This window comes from Chaetodon auriga, chromosome 6 (assembly GCF_051107435.1).
Source record: "Chaetodon auriga isolate fChaAug3 chromosome 6, fChaAug3.hap1, whole genome shotgun sequence".
Lineage (NCBI taxonomy): Eukaryota > Metazoa > Chordata > Actinopteri > Chaetodontiformes > Chaetodontidae > Chaetodon > Chaetodon auriga.
This window is the reverse complement of record NC_135079.1, coordinates 17,411,602-17,438,232: the sequence shown is the minus strand read 5'-3', so window position 1 is coordinate 17,438,232 and position 26,631 is coordinate 17,411,602. Positions and strand designations below refer to the sequence as shown.

The 26,631-nt window shown below is 42.7% G+C and overlaps 1 protein-coding gene across 1 annotated transcript; it reads right to left on the bottom strand.

Annotated features, from left to right (window-relative positions):
- On the bottom strand, positions 1-26,173 carry pdhx (pyruvate dehydrogenase complex component X). Its single transcript, XM_076733269.1, has 11 exons — positions 26,018-26,173; positions 23,286-23,369; positions 21,112-21,212; positions 15,041-15,240; positions 13,872-13,970; positions 8,496-8,661; positions 7,800-7,947; positions 6,157-6,215; positions 4,701-4,859; positions 1,815-1,879; positions 1-957 (listed from the first exon to the last, which is right to left on the bottom strand). The coding sequence occupies exons 1-11, from the start codon at positions 26,151-26,153 to the stop codon at positions 702-704; spliced, it is 1,473 nt and encodes a 490-aa protein (XP_076589384.1). The 5' UTR covers positions 26,154-26,173; the 3' UTR covers positions 1-701.
- Between the last annotated feature and the right edge of the window lie 458 nt (positions 26,174-26,631).

Below are 26,631 nucleotides of genomic sequence, written 5' to 3'. Positions count from 1 at the left end.
TTTCAAGGTTGAACAGTGTGTTTTATTGGCATCTAAAGACACCAAAAACTAAATGATTCTATGTATTTTGTGTACACATTGACTTAGGGGATTAGTTTTCTGGCATGTCCAAACATCTGTTTCAAATAAGTTAAAACATATTAACATGAACAATTAGTGAAGTTGTTGAATTCTGTTTGAACTCAGGAAATGGTTTATCTCATTAGAAACAGCCTTGCCACGGATGCTCAGTAATAAATATTTTGACAAATGAACATAGGGGGTTTTTACAGCATCATTTGCATGTGTATTAACAGTAACACAGAGTGGATGCACTGGGACTGAAAAATAGAACTAAAATAACCACTTTATACATAGAACACTGGTCTGATAGCACCACCACCCCTGTTACAGTGCGTGGGATGCACCCTGCTATGCAACTTCTGCCTTGGTAATATTTGGCAATGCTGCTAGGATCCTCGACCACTCTAGCAGAAGCCCATTTTAACTCCTCCATCACAAAGCCTGGTGAATATCTGTCAGAGGCAAGCCACAAATAGAAGTTTATATTATGTACAAGCCGACTTTGTAAGCCTTAATCCGAGCGCGAACGGGAATCAACACTTTAAGAGCTCTCTGCTTGTGAAAACAGGCTTTGTCATGCAGGTGTTTCTTGATTTGTCTTTCCACTCCCTGTCACACAGCTGTCTGACTTTGTTCTTTCAGGCTAGGGCCATGCGCTGAGGTTGTTCTAAGTTGGCACGGAATTTATCTAGAAACCGCGAAGCTAATTCGTCATCCACCAGCCGTCCGTCACTGGACAGTGTAACGGTCATCAGCTGCTTGGTGCGCAGCGTCTGGTCGTCCTCGCACAGTTGCAGCTCGGCCCTGGAGGTCCCGATGGCAAGGATGCACGCCTGAGGAGGGTTGATCACGGCGCTGAAGCCACTGATACCGAACATCCCCAGGTTAGATATACTGGGATGGGAAGAGAGAAGAGACAGTACACATATTACACCATTAGTCAAGCTCAGCAGGGGAGAAATGCATAAAAATTAACCAAATGAACATAATGGTGGTTCTAAAACCAGCTTTGATGCAAAAGAGAACATTACCTCTTAGAGTGAGAGAATAAAAAATGAGAGGGTGAATTGAGAACATAAATATAATTGGCCGAACATCTTATTTTACAAAACAGAACACTGATCTGTAGAGATTAATACAGCGGCACCAGCTTGCAAATCTCTCCCTAAATGCTGTGTATGTTGAGCAAGACTGACCTGAGGGCAGTCTGCAGTTTGCCTTAATGAGAATTCTAGCTCAGGGGGATGGAAAAACGAATAGAGGAAGGGAGTACACATATATCCTCAGGAGGACAAAGAGGGCTGCATCTCCATAGGAATTCATCGCTCCTGCCTGACACAGAAACCCCATTTATGTCTAAATGACACCATTAATTCTAATGAGTTGAAAAGCCTCCCTTTCACTTTTCTGCAATTGATGGCACAGTAACGGATGGTACTTGTCGCCCAAGACCACGTTCAGTTCAGGCCTGCATGAAATGTAGAATATGCATTATGTATTGACTCTCTGCGAAACCGGATTTGAGTCATAATAGCGGAAATTTATGATGGCTATCTTATCGCTGAGCACCAAAGGAAATTGTGAAATCGAATTAAGTTAGAAATGAAAGGCCGACTGCTCACACACTAAAAAAAACAGTGTATTGAATTGAGAAAATACTAAAGACTGAAAAATAACATTATGTTTTAGAATGTTCTGACTTTCCATACACCTCTTATTTACCCGAGAGATGGTGTGTGTCTGAGGTTTACCTGAATGAGCCTCCCTGGTACTCCTCAGGTAGAAGTTTCCCATCTCGAGCCTTCTGGGCCAGTGCCTATGGAAACATTACACGTCAGTCGGACTCTTTAGTGTCAGAGAAACACGCTGGCTAAATGCTGTTTCATGGCAATCCATCCAACAGTTATCAAATATTTCAGCGTGGGCCAAAGCAGTGGGCAATCTGACAAAGCCAGCTCGAGAGCAATGCCCCAAGCACAGCGAACAAGCTGTAAAGACCAAATTGGACATAGCCAGACACCACTAAATATTTTAATTAATGCCATGACATTCTATAAGTTCTGCTGCACTGACAGGTACCAAACCTCTTCTATCCTAACATGTCAACTTTTCTCTTCTTTTATTTCCTCTCAACTTTTTGCGCAGAGCAACACTCCAAAGGCATTTGAAGCTTCTCAGTTATAGTTCTGTGCCTTTCACACCTTTTGGTGAAAGGCCACAGGGGTCAATTTTCAAATACCATGTTCAAGAAAGTGATTAAATGTCCAATAAATAACAAGCACCGAGATAAATGGAAACTATCAGACTGTGCATGGCTGAAATGAAGAGAGGGAATTGATAACACCCAGAAGGAAAGATGAGACATCTGGCGAGGAAAACTGACACATCGCTGCAGCCAGGATCTGTGAATTCATGTCCTAGCAGAGCATGAGCGAGAGTGACAACCTTAGAGAAGGCAGCGTATCTGTCAATAAAGAGCAAAGCATGCTGATGGTCTCTGGTGTGTGAATGTGCATGCACATGGTTCACTAGACCTTCACTGAGAAGCATTCCTGTGATTCTCTAAACACACTGTACGCGTTCTTACCACAGATCAAGTGCAGTTATACGTCTACCAGACCTTGCTGACATAACAAGTAGGTTGAGACCGCTGGATGACCATCATGTCTTTATTCCACATGAACTTTATTCACATGGAAATGTACTCAAAGGTTAATGCAGGGATGCAACCCGAGCTTTAAGTACAAAAGCAGTCTGGTGTTCCACTCCATCACATCAATAGCAAGCGGCGACCTCTCTGCTTCATCCAAACCACATGTTGATTTTAATTTGACACCGATAAGGACTTGCAAATGTAGATTTAACTCAAGGCTGCAGCGTCGCTATGAAAAGCAGTGGGTGGCGAAGCACATTTTGAAGGCTTCAGTGGACTGAAATGTCCGCAGTGTGAGTGCCTGTGCTTCATAGCAGCTGCTGTGTGTGTGTGTGTGTGTGTGTGTGTGTGTGTGTGTGTGTGTGTTTTCATGTTCACTGAGCACTAACAGGTGTGGAGAAAGTGCAGCTCAATGTACATTATCTGACTTGAAGAAATTAAAGTTATTTAATAAAGATAACATACATAAAAACTGCAGCACACCAGTTCTTCCTCTGGCGCTCCCCATATGGCCAACTGACCAGACGGATTTCAGCTCTCCAAACTTGCAGCGTACACCTGCAGCTCAACTACAGTTGGCTTTGGCCAACTGTAAAATGGTCAAGGTGTGTCCAGTTGTAATGAAATACTTCATGAACGTTACTAATCCAAGCAACCACATGTTGAGGCAACACATTATTTCCATCAGCACTAAAGCACCACATTCACGGCTAGTTTTTGCGAACACTTACAGTGTAGCATTAGTGCGCGGAGACGTGTGTCCAGACAGACAGACAACACCTCACAGGCTGAGGCAATCACATCTATTGCAGTATGTTTGTGTGGATTTATGCCGTTACAGCAGAGTCAGAAATGCTGGAATCTGAGTGTGTCAGTATGTCTGAAACCCAATTACACACCCAACCACTCCCTCCCTCAACAAGGCGCACTGACACTTGAAAACAACCACACACATTCTCACTTCTGCAAAGTTGAAATGGGTACTGTCACTACCACAAATACTACCATGCTAATACTACTTCAGCCACTGTCACTTCAACTACTATTAGAGTTGCTACTGTTACTATCACTGCTACTATGAATGCTGCAAAGACTAAAAGGTGATGTTAACCCTGTTCAGGTTAATAGCGTGTCATTAAGTTAAAAGGCAGCTTTTTATTGTTTTTTCAACACTGTTCTTTGCTGCTAATGAATCAGACATATCTTCACTGAGACACGTGGGCCCTGATCATTTAGGGATATTACACCGAGGTCACTGCTGGTGGGTGAGACATTAAGTTGATTGCCCTTTTCTTGAGTGTCTGTGTGTGTGTGTGTGTGTGTGTGTGTGTCTGTTTTTAATGAGACAGAGAGTGAGATTCATTATCACTCGTGTGTCTGTACATGCATATCAGATTTTGAGAGCACATTAATGTGTTTGTGAATTAACGACTGTCCCCAGCTGCTGACTGTGAGCAGGAGAAAGCGCTGACCATTGTTGCTGTGTACTCTGCCATCTGTGGCCAGAAACAGCTGAGACCTGCAACCGTACGAGCCAAAAATCAAACCATCCCAAATATGATCATTTCTCCACAGATCTATCCAGTTGTTTTGAAACTGCTATTTCTACTCTACATGATCTCATGGACAACAGGGGGAAAAAAAAAGAAATGACTACTTTGTATGCACAGTTCTGGCCAGAAGGCGAGCACAACTCTACAGATGCCCACAGAGTTTGTTTTCCCATACAGCCGGGCTGCAGTCGAGTCTCAACTCCCTTATCTATTCCCACGTACAGGTCAACAGCAAAACTCCATGTCGTCACCTGAAATGATCCACCGGACACCCCCACGGCTTCAAGTTACAATCGACCAACAGAAAAGAAAGCATGAGGAAAGCCTTGCAAGAAGGCTTTTGGAAACAACTCTTACCTCATAATATATTACACCATGAGTTATAATGTTTTCTCTCCTTTAATTCCTCTTACCTCTGTCATTTCTTTTACCTTAGCATTGGCTGAGATCTCCTGGACCCCTTTGTTCGCAGCATCCCTGATGATGGGGGTAATGAGGCCCTTGTCGGTTGCCACTGCAATTGAAATGTGGATCGAATCAAGTGCACGGGGTCCATCACCAGACCAGGTCACATTCACTTCTGGCATCTCCTAGAATAAAGAGTCAGAGTTCAGCTGAGGTTATGACAGACACAAAAAAAGAAAAACAACCACACAGAGAGATAAAACGCCTTCCTGTTGTGGTGACACAGTGCTTCCGAGTAGCTCACGGGTGTGGAGAAACAAATCAAAAAGCCTGAAAAATACCAAACATATGTGTAATCTGACCTGTAGCATGCATAGTGACCAATTCTGATAAGTCAATAACACATGCACAGGTGAACCAAAACTGGCCTCAGAACCACTTCTGGATGTACTTAGGTCAGCTTTTGGGGGAGAGTACACTCCCTTTTGCCAATTTTCGGATGCACTGCTACACAAGTGAAGCACATATCTCAGTTTAGTGCAACAGCCAATCCAAAGAGGCGGTCTGGCCTTGTGAGACAGTACTAACAGTAAAACATAGTGTCCAGACTGTGTGAGAGCTGTGTAGTGCCTTGGCACATTAAGTGGGAAATGTACACTTTTTCGTTCCACATTCCTCACATTTTCTGTAACGTATGCACCGAACAGCCAGGTTCACCAGCCACTGCTTGATGTTCCCATAGCAGCGTTTCATACATATATTCCTGCAGTGTGCAATGCTGGGCTCTCATGAGGTCAGGCACATGTTAATGCTCGGGGGCCAACATATTCCGCGAGGCACATAATATTCCACGATAAGTAATGAAGATAAGTAGGTGATAAGAAATGCTGTTCTTATCAGATGCTGCTGAGACATTTCTGGCCTGAATAATAATCAGAGCAGCGCATCTATTTTTCACATGTATTTCCGCTCATGCATTCCTCAAATCATGATCAATCAGTTCATTTATTTACAGCATTTCAAAAACCAAAAGAAAACAAACAGAACTGAACACCGTAAACATGCACTTGTTAGATTTTTGTCCCTCGATTTGTGATGTTTTTAAACAGCTTAGGAAGACGGTTGATGGTTTAAGAGTTTCCTCTGAATTTCCATCAGCTGACATAAAGGAAAACAGTCTGATTCTATATTTAGTCCGGTCTTACAATGGCAAGACTAGCAGTTGATTCATCGTCTGAAAAAGCCAGCAACAAGTACGACAGAGAAACCTTGGTGCAGAAAAAGAACAGGATTTAGTGACCAAATGTTGGGAATCAGTCTGAACACAGGCTGCTTTGTTAAGCACTGACAGACATAAAAGACCACATACCCGTAGGTATAACATTTCACTTCTCCAACACATGGTTAGAGAATTTACTAACAAAAACAAACAGGCTAAATGAACTAATTACAACACAAGAAGTGACTCTGAACAATACTTACTTTAAGTGCAACGGCCGCCGCCTTGATAATGAAATCATTGACAGACACTTTGATTTGTTCTGAAAAGACAAAGGAAGAAAGGGTCTGTGAGCGTGTGGTTCTAACTGCCCGGGGTGACGACAAATGGACATATGGACGTGTATTGTGTACAAGACATGTGGCAGATACGACACATCACCTTTCCTGGGGTCTGGGGATATCTATATCTTGATGACTCTAGCTGATCAGAATCAGTTCCTCTCTAGATGACTCAGTCACTAGCATTTGCTCCCCTCCCCTCCCTGAGTGTGACACCAGTGGGCCAGGCGGGCAAGGCCTGGCACCGCTGCCAACTTTTACTAGTGTCCCATTAGTGCAGTACCAGACAGTTATGAATGCTGCGAGCGGGATGATTAACGAGCTAACCGTGAAATCGCGCTGCTCCTGAACAATGAGGGTCCGCAAAAACAACCGGGGAGAGAGAATCCCTCGGTACACACACAACCTCGCTAATGGGTCTGGAATGGCCGTCCCATTTCCTCCATCACAGAGACAGGACCCGGAGAGATTTACTGCTTGTTTGACAGCTAGGGAGCGTTAAGCTAAATAAAGCCAATTACGTGGCAGCACGTTGAACTAAATGTTTAAAAATAGGAAATTGACAAAGCACTCCTGCTATATCAACACGACGAACGGCCCAAAGAAAGCACCTTCTCGATTTTAAGGAATCCGTGAAATGCAGCCGTTACGGATAAAGGTTTTCTTGGCTGAATTAAAGACTGTTGTGACACATGAACAACGTTCCTTTTTCCTTAACCTCGCTACACCTTTAACACACATCCTGACGGGGGTTTCACAAGAAGCTGCGGTTAGCTGACAGTTAACGAGGGAAGTTGCTAGGAAAGGCTGTGAGGTCGAGAAAGTCAAAGAGCAGCTTGCCAACACATGGGGAAGCCACTGATAGAGCCGCCTAGTATTGTGGTTATTATTCAAGCTCTACCAGGCTCAACTCATCCATACAGCACCTGCTTTACTACACTGATTAGCTCTTTTTCTCTAGCTTACATTGCCCCCACGTATCCTTTTCTATAGAGGCCTTGAGAAACTGTGGGTGTCTCATCAAGATATGATCAGCCTTCTGTTGTAATGTGTGGCGTGGAGAGAGAGCAAAAGTGATCAGTGTCAGACATGGATGCTTCCAAAACACCATGATGAATAATAGTGATTCAGCCATTTATACCCACTTCATAACTCATACAATATGTAAACTATCACCCACCCACCCACACCATGAGGGTCATTCTTGGATATCGGGGAAGAATATATATATGAATTTATATTGATCTATGGATCAGAAAAAGAAATCACTGTGTATGGCAGAGTGTTGTGTGTGTGTGTGTGTGTGTGTGTGTGTGTGTGTGTGTGTGTGTGTGTGTGTGTGTGTGTGTGAGTTGGTTTGAATGAGACAAACACAACTGTGAGGACATGTTCCATGAGTGTCCTCTTTGTCAAATGAACAGTCATGTGGAAACCCTGAAATCCACATATTCATGGAAATGTGGAATGAAGGACATGTGCATGTAAAGAATGGGGCTAATGCATACACACACACATACACACACACACACACACACACACCCTTTAGAGTGGCGTGTCTTCTTTACCTTTGGCCAAGTCTTTGCGGAGGCTCATGACAGCAGCCATGTCACAGTCGACCGAGGCGTACGCATGGGGGATGGTGGTCTTCGACTGCGTTAGTCTTTGAGCAATCACACGGCGGATATTTGAGGCTGGGATCTCTGTGAACGTGCCCTGAGGAGGACAGGTGGAGGGAAGGGGACGTAAATAATTAAATGAGGATGAAAGGGCATTTTGAGATGGACAACAGGGAAAGACGAATAGATGAGAAAAAGAGAAGAGTGATGTAATCTGCTGCCATTAACCAGTTAATGAATGCATGGAGGTATTGACAAGCGTGACTGACTGATTTTATAAAAAATGTGTGCTTTCGGTTATTTATAAACCCAGTCTTTGACATCAATGGGTCATATTCTACATCATACACATTCATAAGGACTAAAACTGCAAAAAAAAGAAAAACTGCCAGCAGGCAAACAAATACACACAGAGACAAGACAACAAGAGCTAAGATGCCAATTGTTGTGGAATACTGAAGATGATCATTCATCCATCCCATCCGGGCTTTGACACATGCCAAAACATGGAAGATGGGATGTTGTTAAGTGTGTGCGTCTTAGCACTGCTGCAAATGTGTGTGTGTGTGTGTGTGTGTGTGTGTGTGTGTGTGTGTGTTTGTGTTTGAGAGAGAGAGAGAGTGAAATGGTGCGAGGAGGGCTCACCGGTGCTCCTGGTTTCCCTGGTACAGACAGTGGAGGTATGTTGGGTCTGCTGCCTGCGGGTGGAGGGGGAGCTGCCGGGGTGGGAGCAGGACTCGGGGCAGCCGGAGCAGCCATGACTGGGGTTGCTTTGGGAGCAGGAGACGCCTTCAAGAGATTCAACGCATCTCTGTTTAAGTGAAAACAAACACAAAATGATATATGTGGGCATCATTTCATAATTTTATTGGCCAGAAAGGCAAACGTTAACTGTTCACTTCCTGATCACCTGTCTGCACATGCAGGTTAGCTTTATACGCTGTGTTATTAGTCAAACTTGTGAGTAGGCCACTTGATATTTTCCATTACGGAGCTGGAGGGGGAGGAGGAGCAGTGTGTGGAAATAACAAGCTGTAAAGACACCTGAACTAACATGCCGGTCAACACAACTGGACACGCTTCAACACTTACTACATTATATCTGGATGACATGACACATTCCTTATGTTAAGACACGCTCAAGGACAAACATTTACATGGGAAAAAATGCTTCGCAGCGTCTTCTGAAATGTTTTGCAGACTGTAATAATGCTTCCGTATCAATTTTATTGGTCCATTGTTAAACAGATCATTTATACTATTTCAAGCCACTGGAAAACTTTTTCTTGTCATCATGCTTTTCCTCAATTCTGATATTTGTAATTGTGGCCCTTTTTTTTTTTTTTTACTGTGAAAAACTAAATTAAACTATTTCCTTCTGCATGAAATTGCTCTCATTTCATTATAATTTCATTAGAAATGAAATTACCAGTGTATGATACAGCACTGGCAGAGCACAACAATGAATTATTCACCCGTATTCTCCCACTGGGCAAGCTTTATCTGGTTTGTATGTGTGTCAGGCTTGTAGAGGGAGGTAACTTTAGGTTAACCTCCAGTGGATGGGCGTCATGAGAATCATTTGCTAGTCACAAACAAACCCCATCAGGGTAAGACTGGGCAGGATCAGGTGTCAGCTGCAGCAAGGGACAAGCTTATTCAAAACCTTGGCTTCGTTACCCTTCCCGCTGGCATGGACATCCCTACTTTTCACTTGGCATCTATTTCCTTCGGTACTACAGTAAAACAGCACAGACTAATTCATTTTTGGTACAGACACCTAGTTGCATAGTTAAAGGACAAACTTTACATCTCTGATGAGGGTGAATTCTCCAGATCATCCCACAGCCAACTTGAGGGATTCCTTCTCCGTCGGTCAATATCAGTTATATCACACTGGGCTGTTCGATTTCTCTGTATTTGAACACATCAAATTACTGCTGTTTCACAGGGGTAGTAGAGGAAGCCACTGCAGCACTTAGCATTGAGAGACGGGGAAAAGAGAACGCTAAAGAAAGGGGGTATCATGATTTAGTGAAAGATCTGTCCTGGATTTCTTTTTTTTTTTTTTGTCCATTAATTTTGGTCTTAGCAGCCAAAGGGGTAGGAGGGGCAGGTATCAGGTGTGCCTGCTTGAAGCTCTGTTTCCAGTTCAGTGCACTGGAGTCCACCTACCCACTTGCATACAGTCTTTTGTCTGGACCAGCTGCCTCTGACCTCACCATGTAGCCAGGAACAGTCTGGGCCCCACAGCTATTTTCTCCTTGTCCCTCTCCGAGCTTCATCTTTCTATTTCCTCCTGCACACTCGCTCCCCCTTTTTTTCTCACTGATAGGAGTATTTGTTTGAGGAGGGACTAAGGCAACTTGGAAATCCCCCCACTAACCTGAGAGGACCACACTGAACTCCCACATAAAGAAAGGAAATTAAAATGCAGCATAGATTTTATGTGTGACTTATAATTTGAATGCTTGACTGAGCTAATAAATGAACAAAAAGATGATACAAATCAGAACAACCAATACTGTGAATAAGTAAAATGTTTTAAACTGAGTTGGGCAAAAACTTCCTTATTCTCAGTGAGAATGTATTCGGAATATCCCATCAAAATATACAAATTCAAGAGGAAGTCAAGTCAACAGCAGTGGCCAATTGACAATGACGCCATCGGCAGCTTTTTTGTAGTTGGATGGCAAGTGCTATTCACTCTGACCGTTTACACCCCTACTGACAGCCGAGGCAAAGGAGCCTCTGAAAGACTGGGAGAGGGTGAGCAGAATATTAAAAGCGAACGAGGCAGCTTTCACATGCACATCAACACACACACACACACACACACACACACACACACACACACACGAATAAACTTTGTCTTCTACTGCCACCTAGGACAAGTTAAGACAGGAGACACCACTGGACCAGTGTTGTAGGATGTGTCCACATCTGAAAAACCCATGATGGCTGAAACTGAGTCCAGTGTAAAAGAGGACTATGCTGTAGTCTGAGTAGTCATTTTCTAATAGTGTCATGAGAAGATGTTGACTCCAGTAACATCACTAGAGAAGCATCGCGTACGTACACCAACAGCACATCTGAACGGCGAAAAAACAAAGAAAAATGGGTCCAAATCATCACTTCACCCTCGAGGAAGTCGGCACAAACAGTGATACAGTTTCTTATGTAATGCATTGCAGGAGATGTGCCTTTAAAACAATGGAAGACATCCCATAATATATCAACAATATCGCAGGGAGACAATATGACAATATGGCTGACACTGACATGTCAACACTCTTTTCAGCCTTAGATTAAATAGCCTCAGTTTGCCTATACATTCTGCATGAATGCTTTTTACAGAGGTTCTTCGTGTATTCTGACTACATGATTAATTTGAAGTAAAGTTTTAATTTGAGCCAAAGAGCAGCTCTGGTGCTGTACATGCCAGAGATTCAAGAAAACCTCTCCTTGTTAATGAATACCTGAGTTGGTCAAGGTCAAACATGTCATTAAAAAACTTCTCTTTCTTCTTCCTCCTCCAGCTCCCACTGCCATTTAACCCCTTTGTGTGAGTTTTTGCTATTTGCACTTTGATATGGAACCACTGAATATGTAGGTTTCTCCCCGATGGGAAGGTAAAAATCACTGAAACCTATACCCCTGATGGCAGTGATGAAAGATAAATGGAGAAAAAAAGCAGTAATCGAAATGAGTTTCAGTGTACTCAATCTGTATTTAAACCATGCTATAGATTATGTAACATGCTATGATCTCATCTCTGAGTTGCGTGACCTCTGTTATTCATGCCCACTAAAGAGGGGCCCCACTAGAGCACAGGGTGGAATGGGAGGGGTACCTTTACCCGGTTTCAGTCTTATCTGATGTGCCAAAGGACAAAGGAGGGGAAATTGGGTCTATTCTGCCCTCTCTCGAAGGAGCTAAGCCTGCATGAAACTATTCTCTCCAAGGAGATTTGGTTTCCAACAAGAACAGAAGTGTCCAGTCTCACAACATACCATAGCCTATATATATCTAGGATCAGATATTCTGTGACATGAAATTGAACATATCAAAATATCCAAAAGACATGGGTTAAAAGGAAAAAGGCTAAATCACACCAATCAAGATGTTGCCATTAACCTGCAACTCAGTATTTCATAAACATGAACAATGCTCCCTACGATTATGATAAATAGGTCACCTAGCTTTAGCAAAAACTTCACACTGGATCACAGATAACTTCCTGATAACTTATTGTACGTCTATGATGGAATCATAGATAACACTTTGAAGGAACTTGGAAACCCCACGTTACTCGTTTATTAGCAGGTTTTTCAAACTGATTAACATTTGTATTCATCCGTGTCCTTTCCTGACGTTTCCAAACAGAAAAGCCACATAATAGAAGAGAAAAATACACCTTTCATTCCCATGCTAGGTTGTGCCTTAGCTTTGTGTCGTTCTTTTTGTCTGTGGCTTGGCCAGCACACTGTTTGGAACAGCACATCATTTCATTCAGGAGGGCCTCTTAGCAAAGATACGCAGCGGTTTTTCTTAAACCTACAGTATTTGCGTCCAGTCTTTCATCTCCTGCAGAACACTCCTCTGCTTTCTGTCACAGCCTTCCTTTCTGAACACTGTCTGAGCCAATTAGCCAGCCAAGGTGTCAGTATGCAAATCTGGAGTCCAACGCATGGCTTAAAGAGAAGTAACTGAGCAATCATGTCAAATCAAATCACTGGAATATAATTAAAACTGCATTACTAATTAAACAAATCAAACTTCGAAACCTAGAACTCATGTTGACAACCACATAGCACAGAGCTCACTCGTATTTATTTAACAAGGCAATTAATTACAACTTTCTACCAAAGGGATGACAGTTGAGAAAACTGCCTTTTCTCAACAGTGTTCCCGTCATGCTATTTAGAAAACTTTGTATCTGAAGGTTTGATTTTTCATTTTCTGTTGGCAGCAAGGGGTGCACACCTGGCACCAGACTTCTGAGAAAAAACACTCCATTCTAAATCAGCTAAATGAGAAGGCATATGAGATGCTCTCTCGACTGCAAACACATTGTTACTGAGGTTGATAAGATGGATGTTTGTACACATACAAATCGCAACGGTAATACTACAAATGCAGCTTTAAATCAGCCCTTTTGTTACATTTAAAACACGGTGTGCCTTAAGAGAAAAGGCTTCGCTGATATCTATCATTCTTTACTGTGTTTGGTTTATGAAGCTTCATATATATTTCGCTTTTAGTGGCTAAGACACACATCCCTGAAAACATATGGTCTGCGTTTCTATGGTCACCAGTGGGTCCTGGAGACTGGGTTGCTATGGTGACCGAAGTTGCGTATATTCCCCAGCAGGGTGTTTGGTGGGTAACGAGAGCATTCAATCAGGTCCTTACTGACAGCAGGTAGCCATTAGACGTGTGTGTGCGTGCGTTCACAGCTCTCTGTAGTGTGAATTCACCACATAACAGGATTGAAATACCTGAAATCTTAACCACTGCATTTCTTCACTCGTCTCGTGTCATTCTAATTCACACTGCTGACATGGTGTTATAACCTGCCTTGAAATGTTTGACATCGCTTTTCTTCAGAGATACTGGAGGGCTACAGAGGCCACAAGGGGACCCCTCCACTCTGAGCACTGTCGCCTCTTACAATGCAAAACAAGCCCCGACTGCTGACACATGACTTCCACTGTAGATAGGATCTAACAACAATCACATTAAACAAAAAAATAAAAAATAAAACAGGAAGTAAAATAAGCCATCCATCCCAAAGTTCTAAAATTGAACTGCATTTGTATAATTAGAAAAGAATGTTGTCAAAATATTTCCATCAGGAACAAGCAACATTAGTAGTAGTTTTTGTTTGCATACTCTCTGACTGGGTCCACTGAAACTGATGTCTGCGTGTTTGTTATGTAAACCGCACAAGCTTGCATCAGGAAGGACACACCTCACATGAAGCACAGGCCTGAAAGCTAACCCCTTCATCGTACTCACTCCTTGGTGATGAGTCCTCTTGGCCCAGTGGGTGTGGCCAGTTTTGGGTCTATACCATGGGTTTCCAGGATATGCCTTGCTGCTGGACTCAGACGTAACCTGGACAAGGAAGTGAGAGTAAGGCACAATTTTACAACAGTTCTACTGTAGTTCAAGTTGTGAACTTCCTGATTTTGATTTAAATGCCTATTATGAATCCTGATTGTTTTAATTAAAGAGAAACAAATCAAAATCTATCTTGATTTCCGAAGTGTTAGAAAGTCCTAGTCCAGCAAAAGGTAATGCAAAACAGGGTAAAGGACCTACTGTGTTGCTTGGATACCATCTTTTTTTAAGTTTCAGTTCCACTTGACCTGACTGACTTAATACAGCCCATTGCTGTGTCTATCACATAATAACCATGCCGGCTGCACAACATGCCCATGTTTTATGGTTCAGCCCTGTCAAGCTGATGCAGCCAAGGTGCAAATCTAAATATGTGGATGGGCTCAGCGTAAAATGTTTGCATAACAAATAAGCCCTGTTTGTTCTGTGGCAGCTCTTTTGCTTTCCACTCGAGTATTTATTGTGTAAACAGGGGTAGGTAGGCTCTCACACATTTTGGAATGTCAACAGACAAAGCTGGTCTTATTCAGCATCTTGGATGGTGGTACATACCGGGAAACCTGAAATCAGCATGGCTGTACACTAAACAAGAAGGGATCAGCTTTAGTTCATACCTCATGCATCTCTATGTTCCTGAACCTCGTTATTCACTTACGCCAGACTCTATTTTTTTTGGCTTTGCAGTTTCACTCAGTGACCACAGTATGTGATATCATGATTGTTCATTCATGATATCTATATAACAACCAAAACAAAACAGAGATCATAATGTATCAGAAGAGTGTTGGAAACACCTTCAAGTTTGACACATAACAAGCTTATTTAGGGGCAAAATCACCAATTTTGGGGCTGAGACAACATACAAGTTCTGAGAAGATGACTAAAATGTAAGTTTTGATGTCCACAACCGCTGGGGCCCAGAAGATGTGGCCCTCCATTATGGTCACATTAGGCAAGAAGGTGAGTGAACAGACCTTGTATTCACTCTATAGGTTTGATTTGATTCATCTATACAGTAGACATGTACGATTTCAGCTGTGAAAAAGACAAAAGGCGACACTCACGGTCCCGATGTGGCTGGTTTTGGCGGAGGAGGTGGAGAGGGAGCAGCTGGGGGCATCACTGGGGCAGCCGCTGCAGGTGGAGGTGCAGATGGAGCTGCAGCCTCTGGAGGGGGGATCTCAACCTGCTTCCAGTCCTGCCCTTCCTCCACCATGAGGGCAATGAGAGTGCCCAGGCGCACGTTGCGACTGCCCTCCTCCATCTGTGAAGAGGGTGAGAGACGTGCTTATATAGCAAGAGAAGAACATCAGCGATACTGGTTCAGTCACGTCATACGTGCAACTGAGACTGTCAGAATAAAAGGGGTCTTTTATGATTTCGAAGAAAGAATAAAAAGAATTGATGAAAAGAAGGTGAGACTGAAGTTAATCAGTTAACCAGTAGTTCGATACAATCACGATGTGTATGTTTGGGGACCTTCGTGAAAAATGACCCTGTCTTCTCGTTCACGTCACCTTCCATCATCATGTTTTCTCTCTTTGTTAACTTCAAAAAACATGACTGTGCAGTAATAGGTTCCTGGAGCGCAATGAATGTGTTTTCATGTTGCTCATAGCTGTCAACTATTGATCCACTATCTTGTTACAGAGTAATCCAAATCCATCGCAAGCCTTTTGCTACCCTCCGCAAGCTGTGCAAGGTGTTGTTCCTCAGTCAGTATTGATCAGTGTAAATGAAAGGCCATGCAAAACGCACGGGGTTGGGCTGCTGCACTTCATCTCTTTTCAAAAGGTGCCCACTTAGGGAACTGCATCTTAAAGGTGTCGCTCGATACAAGAACGGAAGAGGAAGGCTACAAATCTTTTTGCCATCTTCTTCCGAAAATGGCAAAAAGATATCAGATCCTGGCTGTGTTGCTGTATTCAATCATCAGACGTCACCACTGATCAGCCAAGAGGTGACAACCGGCATTTTTTAACAATTGACCAAATGAAAAAATATGACATAATTTCACAATAAAATGCTGCAAATTGAAAGCACCATTAGTAAATCCATCGTTATCAACATACTCCACCCCCACCCCCCCCCCCCCTTCCCCCTCGCAGGCTTGAAAAATCAAAAGCAGCACTCCACTGACCTGACTGCAAAGAACAGCAAATTATATGAACACCTGAGCTCGCCGGTAGAAAGAGCTGCCTTTCCGTGCTTATTCTGAGCTAATTAAGTTTAATGTCGACCTATTTGTCCAGCAGAAGGTTATGAAGATAAAGACACAAAGATGGACATTCAAATCAACTTGCAGCTTGAATCAGCAAGTAGCTCTGCACTGCAAAGTACTGTTGTGTTGGGGTAAGAACATTTGCCTCGTCGATTTAATAAATAATAACATAATGAAGTTTAATAGGCATCTTATACTTCCTTGACCCCATTGGACTTTGCTGTAAAGTAATTCCTTCACTACGCCCCAGGTTGTACAACACATTACTGACAAAACGCTAAGATAAAGTATAAACCTGGAACAATAGGTCTGATGTGTGATTAACACAGAACTGCTATGGGAGGTGATGGATAAGTGTAAGCATAGGGGCCTCTCAGGGAAACTTCTGGAAATTTCCACAGAGATGCCTCTCTTCAGTCCCCAAGGGATTTTTCCACATGGTAGGGCCTTGAGACGAGTATGTTTTCTACAATGACAGCGGTATCATGACACAAGCAGTGCTGTGACATGTGATATGTTGACAGCCATCGAGATATCCGTGTGTAACTGAAGAGGAAAATGTATCCCTAAAGAGAAGAAATGACTAAAAGACTGGATCCATAATATACTCCATTTGTCCATTACAGGATTAAATGTTTCCACACTACCACAGACAGTGTGGCAAAAATTAACACACGCCGAGCACCAAATGTGGGCAGACTTTCCATTTGGTGAGTAAAATGTCATTACTAAAAATAGCAGTTACGGGATGTAACTCCAGTTGTATGAGTAAAATCATAATGCTACCAGAATACAAAATTCATTGTGAAAGCCCACCCACGTAGATTTTCACCATCCCAGTGTAAATTGAATTTTGACATCCTGATTGGATGCATATCTATCACAAAACACAGAAGAGAAATTTCTAAGATATCATGGTGAACACCAATCACTGCTACAGCTTTACTGGCAGGACGAAAGGTTGAGCAATATATGACAACTCTTGCACAAGAAGTGTAGTAACAGTGTCTGCAAGGAAAGTTAATTTCTCCTCAAAAGTGGAAGTTTGACCAAGTAGTAGTTGTAGTATGACCAAGAGTAGTTTCATCTTGAGACTTGACACACACTGAAACACAACACTGTGACCAAAGCTATTGGGCTGATTCTCACTGTAAAATCACATGTGCGGTATATAGTACGCATGGTGGGTCGTTGCATAAACAGATGCTTAGGATGCTGTGGTGGTGTGGGGCTCAACACTGCCATCAAATGGTTATAGAACACACTGAAACCTATGGGAAGTAGAGATGCTGCTCACACCTCAGCTGTTGCAATGGTTCAAACATCCTGTTTGTTTGCACTTGTGCTCAAAGAGGTGCTGCTGAAAAGCTATGAGTAAAATCCCATCTTCACTGTGGGCAGAGTGAGAACATATAAACTGAGAGTACAGAAAAACTTGACAGGATATGACATGAAGGGAAGAATGAACCACACACTTTGCGGGTGACCACTTCTGAATAAAATAATTGGGTAAACTGCGACCACTGATCTTCATGTTGTGTCCTCAGCCATCCTCTCTCTGACGTGTAATGAAAATGACTGTGAAGACAGACAGTCTTCCTCCAGCCTGATCCAGTCTTTAGCCTCTTCCATTTCAACATTCTCACAGTGAAAAGTCTAACAGTTCTCAGATATGGCTCTTAGGGGACCTCTGCAGAGCCCGTCAGCTCGGCTAATGATATTACAAAGTCAGACTAGACCACTTATGAGGTTTAACCTACTTATCGCCCAACTGTTATCATACAACCATATAAGCCCAGAGAGTCTAAACAGTTCAGTTACAATACGCTGAGCCTCGACAGTTATCAATATCCTTTTCATTTTAACAGACTGCTGGTTGCTGTAGCTGTAGTGATGCAGATTCCATAAAACGTGATTATTTCAGGTTTGTAGGTCAGTTTTTACGTGGGCATCACATTGTGGTCAAACAGCGTACGGTGGAAGGCACGAATCTAAGCACAGATCAAGCCCTGATTGTGCAGTCTGCGCATGGGTTTAATTTAGAAAAGGAAGACAGATTTAGCTTAGAAATGCATATAAAACAGAAAAAAGCAAGAGCTTATATAGAGAGATAGACAAGGTTTGTCTCTGATCAATAGAGCATGACAGAATCTGCACAAAGAGGACTGCAGTCACATCCTTTGTCTTAACAATAGCAGTCTGCCAGTCCAATGTAATCTTGCACATAAAAACACAAAGACACAATTCAAGCTGTAACTCCCGAGTCGACTCATTCCCTCCGAGCATCGCCTTCGTTTAGCTTTCTAACCATATAACTGCGACAGTCTGGGTTTACACTGTCAAGGAACCTTTATCACAGGTCAGCTTCCTTTTTCTATCCCATATTTTTGCGCTCACCGCTCCCCCTTTTCTCTGAAGGCCAGATGCCACAAAAATAATGTGTTAGCTCAATCCCAAGCACCTTTCCCCCAATGCGCTTCTGGTCTTTCTTGAAGGAAAACATGGAGTGCAAACTACTTCAATTCAGCCTTTTGGCTAACAGCCTGCAACCTACCTACGTACTCCCACTTTGAAATGATTTGGTTAGAAATTCTCGAGCAGACAAAAGACAAAGGCTTCTCACCCATATAGACCTAAGAATGCTGCATGGTTGCAGTGATTTTCACGCACAATTGATAAATTGATCCCTTTTTGACAGTGTGGGGATGGCGAGGGGAGGGGAAAGGGGATGATAAATGGGAAACTGACAGGTTAGGACTGCAGAATGTGTTAGACATCTTCATCAATTCATCCATCTATTCATACATACAGTATATCAGTCCATTCTGTCATATAATTCCTTATATCAATCACTGGCTCATACACATTCAACTACCTTCTCGTGACGGAACAATTAATCAAAACATTATCCTAATTTCAGGACGGCCAAGTGCAATACCCAAATTGCAGGAGCTGCAACATTTTGATGAAGGTGAAATGTGTCACAGCATGACAGCGTTACGGTGCTCCAGAGATGCCCAAATCATATTCTCTACATGTAAGGGAACATGCTTGTTTGGTGCAGAGCCTGTATTGTTCAGCTCAGTACATATTAACACCTGAACACAGAGGAGCTCAGTGCATCTACAGTATGTATCTGCCAACACATGCTTGTCATTTCCTTACACACTATGATTGATTGTACCTTGGGCAGATCTTCAGATTGAAGCCCTCAGGTCAGGGTAGAGCAGTGCAGTAAGAGTATGATGAGATACAGTAATCTGTAATCTACCTCCCAACCTCCACATCTCAATATGAGCTGGTTCCACCCCCTTTCTCTAACCCCGCCAAGAGCCATGGATGGGAATTGGTAGAGGGTCATAGCAGTTCTTGACCCCCATAAATAACCCCCGTGGAGCACAGGAAGTCCCACGTCTACTGCAGCCTGTCCAGGCATTTGGCCACAGGCAGGTAATTATGGTAGCCTCTAAATTAGAAACCTACAGGGCGCTTGGAGAGCCACAATTACACCACTAAGGGCTAACACACTCTGACCCAGACAAAGTGGATGCCACATTGGCCATGCCATGAAAAGGGAGTGTACAAATCTCTGAAATATTGCCACTAGCTGCTGTTTTTCTTATTAACTATACACACACTCTCTCTATCACAGAGAGGGAGAGAGAGCTGGGGGACTTATCTAATGCAGACCATCTTTCTCTGCCAGCTTCAGCTCTAAAGCCCCTACCCCCAATTCTTGGGTGGTTGCTATGGAAACTGCCTCATCCCCACAGTGGCGAAGGCAAGGATGGAGTAAGAGAATGTGAGAGTATGAAAGCAAGTGAAGTGAAAAGCGGGAAAAAAAGGGTATAAGCCTGTGGTTTATAATTGGCACTCGTCCCTTCGATAATTAATTGATTTGCCATTTCTACGTGTTAGCTTGAGTCTGTGCATGTAAGAAAATAGGGTTTATTGTTCATGAACAATCTGTGTGCTCATTTGCAATGGGCATTTGCTGGTGCAGACAGACTGTGTGTGTGTGTGTGTGTGTTTTTTTTTTTTTTTTTATGGTTACACAAACAAACAGACACATCACCTAATTACAGTTCATGCTCCACTCGGGCTTCACCAGAATATGAGCATGTCCAAAATTACATGGCCAGGGAACATGTTGTGTTATTAGACGAGGCTCGCTCTCTGGCATGATGCGAGGGTTCACGCTTTTGTTCATGCACAGCAACAAGCGTGGCAACACCTCTCTGTCACCCCTCGGTTTTTAAGAAAAGGGAAGCTAGAAAAGAGAACTTCAATCTTCCTTAAACTACTAGAAAAGGACGACCTCCATCCCCTCCCACTTCACGTGCTGCATTCAGATATCTTGCAGATCAGTCAAAAAGCATAAGATTAAACAACGTCATCGTTCTGTTCTGGGGGACGAACATGTGGTGGAGTACGGATGAAAGACGACTGATCGCTCCGTCTTTGGCAGTCCATTAAAAATTCAAACGACAAACAGCACGATGTGGGGGGGGTGGGGGGTTGGAAGGAGAGAAATATTTCAAGACACCTCATCAACGCTTTGCTGTCAGTGTATAAGGAGACCAGATTTAACATGCGTAGCCAATTAGCACAAAGGATAATTAATTATAAATGAGCATAAACGCGACCAAAAATTCAAAAGCATAACCACAACTGCTGCAAACGGCTGACTTTACATAGGTGGAAGGCATAATAACAGAAGTGAACACAATTTCAAATCCCAGTGTTGACACACACTTAAATACACAGCATTTAAATATTCCCTCAACCCGCTACTTTCACAGGTAACGCTCCACACCCGCACTCAAGGCTTGAGTACACCTGTTATTTGCCGATAAATTCCCTTATCTAATCATCTCCTGCAGAAGAGGTTTATGTGTGTTTTTGCTCACTCACCAATATCTTTGCCATGATACCATCGTCGTTGGATTCCATGGTAACAACAGCCTTGTCGGTCTCAATCTCACAAAGGGCATCACCTGCCGCCACTGCTTCCCCTGTAAAAGTAATGAAACACGTCCAAGAACCTTCAATATAATATAAACTTTCATTTGGCATTTTAAGCACCTCATTCCCAAACAATCTTCTCATCATGAAGGGGTTTTTGACCTTAGTTATAGTGCAAATGATTCATTCAAGCGGTGATTGGAAATGCATGAATCGTGATCATCAGCAGCGTGTTCAGAAGGCGCTTTGCTCTTTCACTGGCGCTTTGCGCACCCTGAGAACAAATTAGTTGCCATAAAAATAAAAGAATTCCACTGAAGGGACAAAAAGGTTATGCGGGAAAATATCTGCTCGGGCTTTGGCCTACATATCAAATGAAGGGCCTAATCAATGTTTCATGGGAAAGAATGTGAGATACGGAAACGCAGTGTGTCTGATAGACAAGGAGATCTTCGCCTATCCTTAGAATCCCAGTAGATTCCCACCGGTCCACCACGCGAAGGGCTGGAATACATTAGCATCTGCTTAGCAGTCAAAGAGGACTCCAATTAGGAGCCACTGGTTCAGTTCTTCCATGCTCATATACTATTTCCGTTTTGAGATACACCTGAAAAATACAAAGACAAATCATCTCCTTGGACAAAAAGCACAGTAGAGGAGTCAAAAATCAATAGCTTAATGTTAGATTTAAAGAATGTTTAGGTTAGATTGTGGCCCACAGCACCTGCTGATTTTTAGCCTTTGGCACTAAATCTATTTCATGGAGAGAGTCTAGAGGAGGCACAGGACAATTGAATCATCTTTGTGACATATGTCCATGGGTTAAGATGCTAGGAGGAAGCAAGGTATATGAGATCTGGGTCAAGGGTTATCCAGATCAGACATCTGGTTACAGCTCTATCTTCTGGAAGTTAAAAAAAAAAAAAAAAGCTGTGCATCCTTTGGGCATGTAGCCAAGAGCAGGGAAGTCAAGCACCGTATTATAACAAAAGCAAGAAGGTATCTGTAAAACCTCAGATGAATACCTACATTGAGAAAGACATGAGTTTGGAGGCTATGTTTAAGGTAAAAGATGTGGGGGAAGGAAAAAGGAGGAACAGGGTGGGGCAAGGGAAGGGTAGATAGGGATGGGTGAGGGGAAGGTTGAAAGAGCAGAGGGAGTATTGACGTTGGAAGCCCCTGAGAGCGAACAGCACTGGAGTCGAGATTGGATTTGTATGAGGCTTTAACACCGTATGACCCCAGGGGTTAGGTGTGATGTGCAATATTAAAGATTAAACAGGCGACCCCGAGCCTTTTCACCTCTGCTCAACCAGAAAGGCAATGGACATAACAACAACAACAAAAATTGTTAAGACTACACAGATATGCAGGCCAGGACATACACTGCCTGCACATGTTTTGAAGAAAACTCAGAATGGATGATTGCGTGGAAAAAACAGCTTCTTTTATCATTCCAGGGAGATGGTTTTATTTGATATTCACTCTAAGCCAGAAAGCTAGAACATAGGTGTAGGATAACGACATTTCTATTGTACAAAAGAATGCTTTTTGTAAGCTATGACGAATTTAGGGGTATAAAATGGCATCCCAGATGTGTTTTTCCTGTCACTGAGAATTTATCTGGTCACTCTTTCCCTTTCTCTCTTACACACGTACATTTCTCACCGCAAGTCACAGAAGCACATGGCAACACAGCAGAGCAGCCAATCAGAATTCAGTGTGCTACCTCCTGATAAATGAGAGTGCGGCTGAGGCGCCTGGCTGAGCGGAGTTGCTAAGCAGTGATGAATAGTGACTGCTGTGTTTCCTTGAGCCAATTAGCCACCAGAGGCCCTCAGGTGCTCCGCCGCTCAGGTCTCTGCCTTACAGAGCAAAGTGATGTCATCGAGTAAATGATTAGCGCTAACACTGGCCCATTGTTGTGAGAAAAAGAAATTGTGAGCTCTTTGATGTGAAGAGTGCAGATGCAGAGGTTATTGCTATGAGAATTAGATATTGGAATATTAGAATTAGATATCTCCTATAACTAACCTGCTAAACTGAAGTATGAGCAGGTTAGTTAGAAGCGGAGAGGTGTGGTAACCTGAGCTGGCAAATGAAGTCCTGTGTCGCATGTTTACCTTCCTTCTTGAGCCATTTGACTATGTTTCCTTCCTCCATGGTGGGGGACAGCGCGGGCATTTGCACTTTGAGTGCGCTGACACCTACAGGATAGAAAGAGAATGAAAAAAATTCATCAGGGACTAAAAGCTTAGAGCATAAATATTTTCATAAAAATCATATTGGGAACCTTCCTACAGTCAGGTCAACATCAGCTAGGCTACGTGAATGTCAAAATAAATCAAGTAACACTCCCATGAGTGGCAATGTTTGGCTGCAACACAGGGGGGTTGGTGGTGGTGCTGGTGGTGCAACATGTTCAACTCGGCAGCAGAGCGCAGGAGGAGACTGAAGATGGCTGGAAGGTCACTTATGTAATTGTGATCCTGGCTGACACTGCACCAGAGGCACTTGTGCTCTCACAGGCCCCTGAGCTACCATCAAAGCCCCCCACTGTCACCAGTTGCAGTCACTCAGAGGGCCAGTGCTCAACTGGCTCACGGCACTGTGTTGGACACTGGGTCTCTGGACCGCCAGTGGAAAGCACAAATCCAAGCTGCTTTGCCTCAACTAGCCTGCTGTGCTGCAGATCATAGATCTTATTGCTCAGACATCGCAGAACTCAAAGGTTAAATATGATATAGTTCTTCAGTGAACTGGTCATATATTGCAAACATTCATGCCGTACAGAAAGTGATATAGATATGTGGATGGTTTGTATTTACCTTGTGACCTTTTATATTGGATGTGACCCCCGACAGCCCATAAGACCATGTCCTTGAAAACAGGGGCAATATAGCCAAAATCTTCTACCATTGTTTAAGTAATTTTATATCACGGTGACAGTATGTATCACAGTACAGTAATTGCTCTATAAATTAATAAATGGCTTAAAATGACCACACCATGTTGAATTTTCTAAATCCAAACCATGTCCACACAACAGAAGTCACATCCCTCTTAGTAAAAACTTCTTCGCCCTCATCTTAGGTTGTTGGGATGCCTCCTGATCTGTAATTAAGAGTTTAACTCTCTTCCTCTGCGTTTCCTTGTCACTCTCTTCTTCTGCAGTGGTTTATCAAACTAGCTTAGAGGTACCATATCTGCAACTACTGTCGCTCTCACGTCACATGAGAACGTGGTAAGCAGTCCTGCCGCCCAAATTGCATAACTGTGGGGGAAGGCGGCTGGATATGGGAGGCCATGTGAGATTCATGAAATCACAAAATTATATGAGAATCTGGCCCTGATTTGCTACACAGCCTGCCCCGAATATACAGCAGAGACACTAAGGGACAGCTCCCACAGTGAAAACAGTGTGGTATGCATGGTATATACTGTCATATCTCCCAACACTACTTGAGATAATAAGATCCTGCTTTTACAGGTTACATTAACAATATTCACTGTAAGGTCCAAAAAAATCTCTAGAATAAAGATTACATCAAAAGTGGTTTGAGCGTTTTGTCCCCCAAATGCAAATTATTAATTCAATACAACAAATAGAGAAAAAAAAAAATTTTTGAAAGAAAGAGTTTTTCTTGATGCCGTGTAGGGTTTTCTGCCTTTTGCTCATCTAAAAAAAAAAATCTTTCCATAAAATTGTGCAAATCCTGTGTGGTCTCCGGCCATGTTGTGTGCTGCTGCCATCTGCTGGATATTTGGCAACACCGCAAAACTCAAAGAGGACTTGCACAATCCAGCAGTATCAACTGTTTTGTTACTTCACCTTTTACATTTTCAATAAGTATCTGAAAATTAAGAAAACCAATAAATGTACATGTGTAGGAGTGTAAAGAACAACTTACCTGACGATTTTCTCACAAGCATGTAAACAGTTTATGATTGAGTGAAACAGCATTTCAAATGTTTGTTTATATATAATGCAGATTCACTCTTCTGTGCGTGTCTCTCTGTGTGTATAACATTTTGTCTACATCTACACCTACATCACTCACACATTTAATTCAATATAGGGTGGGACACTGCCTGGACTTACTGGGTGAGTCAACAAGACCACTGAAAACAACAGGTGGGATGACTGAATGATCTGTCTTGAACCCCATCAACATCATCCATCTCCATCATGATGCAAATACTAACTTTTTCGTATTCTGACCATAGATTCAATAGACCTTTTTCACCTGAATAATCGAAATGCCACAGTAGGAAAAGCACTGGTGTTAATAACAAAATGAATAATGGCTGACTTCTATTGAGCTGCTTCAGTTTAATGGTTCTGGTATTGTGCATGTTGGCTCTCTGTCACACTGTCATGGCTTACTGGGACACCTCAGTAGAAAAGAATTTAACCATACCTCTATCTCCAATTTCCTATTATGACAAGTCAAAATGACTGCTGTGATAAAGGCGTTTGAGTTTTGGACATCTATACATCGCATATATTTTCTTAATTGTGAGAGGGCGTCGGGAAACACGGGTGGGATAAAATCATGTTAACTCACAGACGTCATAAAGGAAGATCCTCTTTACAATGTACGTTATAGCATCACTTATGGACCCCGCTATCCCGAAATCTGAGGCCAAACAAAACCTGCACTATTCAGGCTGGAATGACATTACAGCCCTCCTATTTAACAACACAGTTATTAGTTATCATGCTGTGAAAAATGATAACGAACTAAACAAATTGCACGATTAACGATAGTAGAAAACGATGATAGCGAATGTCAGCGGCTGCCCGCACAGACAAGGACAAAAGCTACGGTTATATCAAAATGTCAACACTCACCGAGGAACCACGGTGACTGAAAGAAGTGTCTGACATGCTCCTGCCATGGCTGTGTGGCCCATACACATTTGTTAAATTTAGATAATTTGAGGCCATATAAAATTCCTTGACGACCCAGACGCAAGGAGGCAGCCATGTTGTCGTCCTCCGTCGGTGAGACGTGTCCATACAAATGCCTGACGGTAAAACAGCGGGGACGGGAGGCATAACATAGTTTTAAAATTAAGAATTCGTTTTGTTAGAATTATCAACTCCAGGAAAAGGTTAAACATATCCGATAACGTGTGACCTATTTCATTCGCGCAAAAGTTACATTGTTGATTTATTTAGTATTAAACAAGCAGGCTATAAAGAAGTAAGTCTTTTGGGTCCTTAGAGATGCCTCATACTGTTGTTCTGTTGTGTTGACTGGTCGAATTCTCCAGTGCTCAGTGGTTCACTGCCCCCTGCTGGGAAGATTGTTAAAGACTCCTGTACAAACCACTGGTGTTGAAAATTGAAATTAATTTCAGAACATACTTTGAGGATGAAAGGGCTAATATTCATAATAAAACGACCATAAAATGCTGTAGCTCCATTTCTCACCAGTTAATGAACTTGTTTAGTGTTCATTT